Here is an 8,759-nt window from a genome sequence, read left to right on the forward strand (position 1 = left end):
GCAGGAATAGAAACCCTGACTAAGACACCTATCCTTAGTTTTAAACCTATTATAAAGTACAAACAGTGGAATTAATTTACTTCTCTTTATTCTTGCCCTTGGACTTTCCCTCCTTCGTTTAATGTGATATTTGTTTTATTTTTGTCTTTTCAGGTTTTTATTCAACTATCTAGAAAAGACACCCAGGACTTGCCAAGGTAAAAGAATAAAACTAACTTTGAGGACTTGTTGATATTGAACTGAGTGTGGTAGGTTGGGGGCCTTTTAATAGCAGCGTTTCATTTGTTATCACTTAGAGCTGCTTCTTTGTTACTTGGTTTTATAAAAACTGAAGCATTCTTTAACATATGAATATTTAGTGATTCCCATTATCCTGACCTCTTACTATTCCTAGTCTTCTAGCATTATTCAAATTTTCATATTCATTATGTGCATTTCATTTTAATTTGCATACATTTATAAATAATGGATTGGATATTTTGATTATCCTCTTCTTGAAAAAAATGTTTTCATCTATTGGATTTCTTTCTACCTGATTATTATGTGTACCAATCAGTGTTTGTCATTCTTACAAGTTCATAGTTATGTGGGTACTAGTTATGCATGAATTAGAAACAAGAGTCCCTTTCTACAAGTATGTGATTTGTGGTACTTGATGAATAAATGACTCTTGTGTATAAATTAGAAAGAGGCACCTCCTGCAGATTGACAGAGTCCCAGAACTGGGGTACCTCGTTTTGAAAACCAAAAGTGGACAGATTTTCATGTTCTGTCCTTGGGCAACCTTGAACTTAACACAGTCTATGTAATCATACATAACAGCCGCTGATAGGGTTCTTGTGTTTTTGAAACAATTCATTATTAACTCATTACTTTTCCTTTATTCTTTCCTGCTTGGCCACAGATAGAAACAAATATATATGTACATTTGCATATACTTAAAATAAATATTCATGCATTTTGCTATGTAAAAGTAACAAACCTTGAGCACCCTGAAGCATTTGTTCTTTCCATGAGTTTTGGAAATCATTTACACAGTCTTTTACTAACTAAAATAGTTTCAATTCATAACAATGTGTGTGGTCAAAAGTTAAAATTTAGTAATGGAAGCCCTTTGAAGGTGGTTTTCTTATCTTTAAATGCTACTCTGATATTTTTAAAACAATTCAGGAGCTTTGTAATAACATAGAGATTTACTTGGATTTTTTTCTTTCAGGACCTAAAACTTATCAGCTATCTTCTTTACCAGTCCTTTAAATGGAAAGCAATATCAGGGCACAGGGATTCTTTTGAATATTAAAGGAGTGGGGTGTGGTGGCTCACACCTGTAATCCCAGCAAAGGCAGGCTAGTGAGATGGATCAATAGATAAAAAACACTTGGTGTCAATGACCTGAGTTCTGGAAAGACCTGAGTTCCAGAGGGCAGGAACTAATTCCTGCTGATTGTTCTCTGAACTTCATTCACACACACACACACACACACACACACACACACACACGCACGCACGCATGCATGCACACGCACACAAACAGGTATACATACTTGTGCATGCATGCACATGAATACACAGTGGTGAACTGGTTTTATTAAAAACACAATTGAAGCTGGGCGTGGTGGTTCACGCCTTTAATCCCAGCACTTGGGAGGCAGGGGCAGGCGGATTTCTGAGTTCGAGGCCAGCCTGGTCTACAGAGTGAGTTCCAGGACAGCCAGGGCTACACAGAGAAACCCTGTCTCAAAAAACAAAACAAAACAAAACAAAAACAAAAACACAATTGAGCTCCATTCTCTAAAGATGAGAGAAACATTCTGTAGTAGTACAGTCTGCCTTTAGGGAATAATGGACTGCTGGAAGCTCAAATGTTGCCAGGAGGTCTGGAATTGGCACAATCTAAATATTTCAGGTTCTATCCAATGCTTTCTCCGGGTTGGTACCCCACTGTGAAAGAGATCCATTTCTGTGGAGGTGAAAGCAGCATTTCTTTAGTCTTAAAAGATGAGTAGGAGTCCAGCAAGACAATCAGTGAATGAAGGTGTTTTCTGTTCAAACTTCATGACTTGAGATATGTCCTTGGAATGTATATAGAGGTGGAAGGAGAGAATCAACTCCACAAAGTTGTCCTCTGACCTCTGCAGGCACACCATGGCATGCATGCCCAACTCCCATCTCTCTCTCTCTCTCTCTCTCTCTCTCTCTCTCTCTCTCTCTCTCTCTCTCTCTCGCACACACACACACACTAAAATTTAAATGTAAAAAGATGAGTAGATATTAGCTAAACCAAGGTACTCTGGTATAGGTCATTCTAAGCAGGTCTTGATCAAAGGAACATAGGAAGAGAAGAAGATAGGCAGAGTATATAGTGAAAATCCTAGCAGGTTTGTATTTCTGATATATGAATTATGAAGCAATGGTGTTAAAATGATAATTATGATTTGGATTCTGTATTGTGATATAGAAACAGTACAAATTACTATAGTGAATAAAGGCACATTCTCTTAGCTTTGAAAGTAGCTTCACCATTATCTAGCTGTGTGATTTCTTTTTAGAATATTTTACTACATAAGTAGAGAATGATTGCTATTTCATAGAGTAATTTTTGGCATAGAGTTAAACCATGTAGCATACTTAGAGCATCAATAAATATTGACTGCTCATACTATTATTAACTATTATAGTGGTGAAATAAGAAGTCATTCTAGAAGCTTGTATGAACAAATTTTTTGAAAATTAATACAAGAAAATGGGAGCCCATAGGAATCCATGCCCTTTAGTAGCTCCCGTGAGCATTTGTTGGAACCTTTGTGATATGGCCCTATATAATGGCTTTAGTGAAATCATATTATTTATAGATGTTTTTGGAGACTGGCCAAATGGCAACTCCCTGTTTGTACTTCTTGCAAATTTCCTTAATGTGAACCTACATGAAAGGTAAGTTCTCACATGATTTAGCAAACCTTTGATGGTGTGGTCTTTAGAGTATGACTTAGAAGCCATAGTCTAAGAAGATAAGCTGGAGAAGTAGAGGCCACCTGTTTGTTAGAAAAGGATTGAAAATGGCACGAGTATGAATCCAACAAGGGGAGCCTTCTCGCAGGTACAGTTATTTTCTATGACTCGGGTTTGTGCCTTCAATATCCAAATATATTGAATGAAATCAGCAGGCCATAGGGATTGTGAAAGGCTACGGCAAGGCAGTAAATCTAGTTATCCTTTACTTATTTAGGTATATGGTTCCAATGACTCTGTAAATGTCAATTCCCACATCTGTGACTTTGGGTTAATGCTATGTACCATGTTATCTTGCAGAGCTATCAAAACATCATTTGTGAGCAACAGTGAGAAAAGACTTGGAAAAATCTGAAAGCAGTTTTTCCTAATAAAATGATCGTCTTAGTTACTCTTTTGAGCTGTGTCCCAGAAAGTTGTGGCTTCTCTGACCAGTGAAGTATCAGTGTCCTCGTGTCAGCTTTTCCAGCAGGCCTACTGATAGATTGCACTGGAGAGGAGACATTTTGCATTAAATAGTGCCTCAGTAATAGCTTGGCAAAGTTCCAGAGACTTTTATCTATTTGGAAGTTTACCTTCATCCATCTCTTCGGTAAAGATGGATGTAAAGGTAAAAAATCGGGACTTCTGGTACAGTCTCCATGGCCAAGTCCCTGGGATGCTAGATTGGGACATGGGGAATGAATTTTTCCTGCCTTGTACCATGGATCAGTGCTCTTTCGCTGAGCAGAGTCTCGCCAAATATAAAATCCAACTGACAAAACCACCTGTACTGCCTCAGAAGAAGAAATCCAGTTTTGATGATGATGGTCCTCCCGCTGAACCCAGCTTGTGGATGTGGGTGAATCCCAACATTGTGTGCCCCATCAACAGCAAGGAGGCTCCAAATCCCATTCATAAAATTCTGCCAAGTGCACCATTCCCACAGACTGGCGAGTCTGACTACTTAGGGACCCAGAGAATGGTACAATCCCTGTCTGTTCTCCACACTGAGCATCATCAGCAACAAAAGCTGCTCATTTACTCCACTGCCCCTGATTTCATAGAAGAGGAGACTAAGGAACAGGAATGTACATCCTCCAAGAAATACTCCAAGAAACACACAGTGTGCCATGGCCCCCACCGGGAGAAGGAGTCCTGGCCACGTCCTCCACTCAACTACAGCCATCTGGTTGCTCTAGCATTAAAAAGCAGCCCTTCCTGTGGCCTCAATGTGCAACAGATCTACAATTTTACTCGACAACATTTCCCCTATTTCCGGACAGCACCAGAGGGCTGGAAAAACACCATTCGCCACAACCTCTGCTCCCTGACCTGCTTTGAAAAGGTGCCAGTCGACCTTGAAGATGAGCCAGATGGAAAACCTCGCTCTTTCCTTTGGAAGCTCACTGATGAGGGAAACCGATTCTTTCAGGAGGACACCCGTGTCTTGGCCTATGCTCGAAGGGAGAGCATCAAACAGAGCATGCGCCAACCAGAGCTGATAGACCTCCTCTTTCATCTTTAATGTTTTCTTCTTTTCTTATATATGTGTGGTATGTGTAAGTGTGTGTATGCATGCTTGTATGTATGTGGGCATACATGTGCACATGTGTGTGGAGGCTCAAGTTGACATTAAGATTTTTCCCTCCATTGCTCTTCCACCTCATTCTTCGAGGCAGGGTCTTTCAGTGAAACCCAGAGCTCATAGATACTGTGAGTCTCACTAGCCAGCTTGCTCTCAGGATCCCCTGTCTGTGCATGCATTCCAAGGCTGAGATTGTAGGCAGGTCCTCATGCCCACCCAGTTTGGTTTTGAGGATCTGAATGCAGGTCCTCTTGCTTGCATGGCAGGCACTTTAACTGCTGAGCCATCTCCCCAGCCTCCTCTTTCATTTTTGAAAGACAACTGCTCACTTTCTGGAACACTGCCCTGCTTACCGTGCTGAATTAACTTTTACTCATCCGTAATCCTGTTTGTTTGGCGCCAAGCCTGTCTTTAGCTACCGTTAAGTAGTCAGAGGTGACTGTCACAGGGGAGGCAGAGATTAAATCCAGATGTAGAATGATGGAAAGTTATACAACAGCTGCAATTCTTCTACACTTTGAACAGAGACAGAAAGTCTTAGGAACCATGGCAAGCAATCTAAGGATAGAAGAGTATGTTACATCTATTGGAGCAAACTTGAAATATAAAGGACGAATATGAAATAAATCCAGGATATGGGCAACCTTCATATGCTATGTGAAGGTATATGTGTATAAAGTGAACTAAGTTTGATGTTTAAAGTATGGAGACTCAAATATTCCCCTCTACCATTCATCTTTTGCATCTTCTTTTGAAGTGACCCATTGTATCCATCAGAGCCTCACTTTTCTTTCTAGTCCTAGACTTAAGAGCTTTGTTCTATTGCTATCCAGTTCCAGCAATGACAAATGCAGGCAGCTGTTATTTGTTTGAATATTGAAAGTCCTTACATTGATTGTGTATTAACACTAAGCTTTTTGATGACAATGCACTGGTGCTCATTTGTGTTTTTCACCAAACATTATTTGAGGAAATGTAAGGTCCATCTTAGGTGTTAAAAGATAGAAAGCAAACACATATTTGTAAGGCATCGATATTTATCTGTGATAAAACAGAGGTGCGAAGTTGCCATGGAAATGGTGAGACATCCTTCCTGGAAACAGGAAAGCATTAAAAATGAAGTGCCTTTTGAGCTAGATTTGAAGAACAAATAGGAATTTGCTGAGCACATAAGCTGAGAAGAAACATTATACGGGGGACAGTGTGAATAGCATTAACCAGGTGTTTGATGCATTCTAGGAAGACAGCTACACAAGGGTCAGGAGCCACTGTAAGAAAGGTAACCAAACTGCTTTTAAGTTGTGCTTACATGTTAACTAATAGACATAATTTGTGCATTGCTAAAAAGCACAAACAAAATACCAACATAACAAATGTTTCAGCCTTTGGCTTTCTAATTTTAAAATGTATTTTTTTTTGTAGACACTAAGTTCATGAAATGTAAAGATAGTTTTTGTCATTTGTCTTAATTCATTTTTAAATGTATACCAATACTTAGTATGTTAAGTATGTGTTTAGTTGCCAAGCATTCAATGAGAGTATAATATCTGTACCATACAAAAGCAGCTAATTTAATATGATCACAACAAGGGAGACCTTACTTTTCAATGGCTTATTACAGCAGATACAAAACTGTTTATGTTATCGCAAAGGCTGCATAATTCAGCAAAATCATTTCCAAAAGTAATTGTAAATGTCATTTCTGCATCATAGTTACTTTGAAAATGTTGACAAAACAGTCTGGAATTAATAAAATTTTCTACCTAATAGAGTTGATGTTTATTTCTTGGTTTTCACAAAATTAACTCTAAAACTCAGAAGACTATTTTTTTAAGTATAAACTTGATTCCTAATGTATCCATTCTGTAATTTCACAAATTGCATTCTTCATATACACTCTGTACACTTCCTAACAAGGGAAACCTTCATTTTCAGAACACAACCATGCTGTGTGCATGCAACCTAACAATTTTGGGCTTTTCATCTCTGGAGTTGTTCTGTTCCTTCCTCCTGCTCTGGTTCCATGAACGATGCAGTAAGTAGTCACAGCAGTTCTTCACTAGTCTCTGGTGATTCAAGGATCACTGAATTTGTGTTATTAATCCAAGCCTTTTGAAGTTAAACAAGATGGAAAAAAAAAGATAAATGGTTCTCATAGGATTATGTTCTAAACAAATGTAATCTACAGTTTTCCTTTGTCTCAACTTAAGAACTATGTGTGTGTGTGTGTGTGTGTGTGTGTGCACATGCATATTGATGCCCGAGTTTGATATTGGAAATTATCCTCAATCACTCCCTCACCTTATACACTGAGCTATAGTCTCTCAGTCAAATCCAGAGATCACAAATTTGGCCATCCTTGCCTGGCAGCTTTCTCTGGCAGTCCCTTCTTCAGCTTCTGAGGTTGGAATTATAGGCAGGCTGCTACACCCATCTGGCATTTAGGTAAGTTTCTGGGGATTCTAACCCTGGACTTAGCCCTGCCTGTATTAGCAAGTGCTTTAATGAATCAGTAAGAGTGACTGTGAATCAAGCCCACTTGGTGCCATGCACTGTAGTGTGTGTGTGATGTAACATAGCAGGGATGGCACCTTCCTAAACTAGGAAATGAGGTTTGCCCAGGGGCATGGCAGCTGCATGTAGACCTTTGCAATCGCCAAGACTGAATGCAGATGCCCAGGAGACTTTCACCATCCCTCCCTACTCTACTGTGTTAAGGTGCCTCTTGATAGGATAACAGGGGATGTCATGGTTCCCAGTGCTTCCCTGACCAGAGGAACATGCTGAGGGGGTCTTGAGCATTGTCATGGCTCTAGCCATCAGTGTAACAGCCAGGGACACAAGGACAAAGAACAGCTCTCTTCCTGCTCCTGGGTGTACACTGAGTCAAGGGTCTTCGGCAGCTTCCCAGAGGAAGAAGGCATACTACAACACTCAGGTTAGGATACTCCTGCATTGCCTCCTTAGCAGCTGCGATGACAGCCAGGCTTATCTCATCAGCTAGAATAAATTTTTCAAGTGAGTACATTATCTTATGTTAGGTCAGAAACTCTGGGGAAATGAAGTTCTGAATCCTTTGTGGGAGTTACCAGTTTCCATGAGGTCTTTTCCTCACATAAGCATGAATAACAGGTTGGGTCCTAGGGATATATGCAACACCTATGTTTTTCCCAGTGCAGTATCTTTTCTTAGAACAGTTTACATAGATCAGGTGGGGTTTCATACTATGTATTAGCAGAATGCTTCTTTTTCTGTATCCTTTCAGCTACTTACAAGTTTATGCCTCAGGGTCCTCACACATTCAGAAGTAAGAGCACATTGAGTCTTAGGTCATTTTTTTCCTTTGTAACAACAAGATGATGTCATAGGTAAGAGGGATTAACAAAGCTCATTTGGAATTGTTCTTTATAGAACTAGTGATTGGCATATAAGCAACTACTTCTCAACATCAGATTACTATCTACAAAGTACTAGTGTAGTGTGACGCTCCTTAGAGGCCCCAATGTTTTAACACATGTACTCTTTTTTTGAGAGAGAGAGAGAGAGAGAGAGAGAGAGAGAGAGAGAGAGAGAGAGAGAGAGAGATTGGCTAGCCAGAAATATTTTTTTTAAGATTTATTTATTATTATATCTGAGTACACTGTAGCTGTCTTCAGACACTCCAGAAGAGGGAGTCATATCTCGTTACGGATGGCTGTGAGCCACCATGTGGCTGCTGGGATTTGAACTCAGGACCTTCGGAAGAGCAGTCGGTGCTCTTAACCACTGAGCCATCTCTCCAGCCCCAACACATGTACTCTTAAACTTATCCTACTTACAGTTAATGTCTTTCTTTCTTTCTCTTTGAAATATATTTGCCTTAGTTTCTTTGCTGTTACTTGTGCTAAAATCCCGTGGCAAAAACAACTTTTTTTAGGGAGAAAGGCTTCATTCTGTTGTGGTTGGCTCATTGTTCCATGGTATAGTCTATCATAGCAGGGAAGTCACAGTAACAAGAACTCCATGGAGCTGCTCATTTACCTCCGTACATGTAACAGAGAATAGTAAATGCATGCATGCTAGTACTTGGTTCACTTTCTCCACTCTTTTTTTTTTGATTTTTAATATTTTTATTACATATTTTCCTCAGTTACATTTCCAATGCTATCCCAAAAGTCCCCCATAGCGCCCCCCACCTCCCTAC

The 8,759-nt window shown here is 39.7% G+C and overlaps 1 protein-coding gene across 1 annotated transcript in view; it reads left to right on the forward strand.

Moving 5' to 3' along the window:
* Foxr2 (forkhead box R2) overlaps positions 1-6,340 on the forward strand; it is a 16,528-nt gene extending 10,188 nt beyond the window's left edge. Inside the window, exons 3-4 of the mRNA XM_021154140.1 lie at positions 154-197; positions 3,310-6,340. Coding sequence (XP_021009799.1) covers positions 3,608-4,516 — 909 coding nt within the window. The 5' untranslated portion in view covers positions 154-197; positions 3,310-3,607 and the 3' untranslated portion in view covers positions 4,517-6,340. The remainder of the gene's footprint in view (positions 1-153; positions 198-3,309) is intronic.
* The last annotated feature ends 2,419 nt before the right edge of the window (positions 6,341-8,759 follow it).

Source organism: Mus caroli, chromosome X, assembly GCF_900094665.2.
Source record: "Mus caroli chromosome X, CAROLI_EIJ_v1.1, whole genome shotgun sequence".
NCBI lineage: Eukaryota > Metazoa > Chordata > Mammalia > Rodentia > Muridae > Mus > Mus caroli.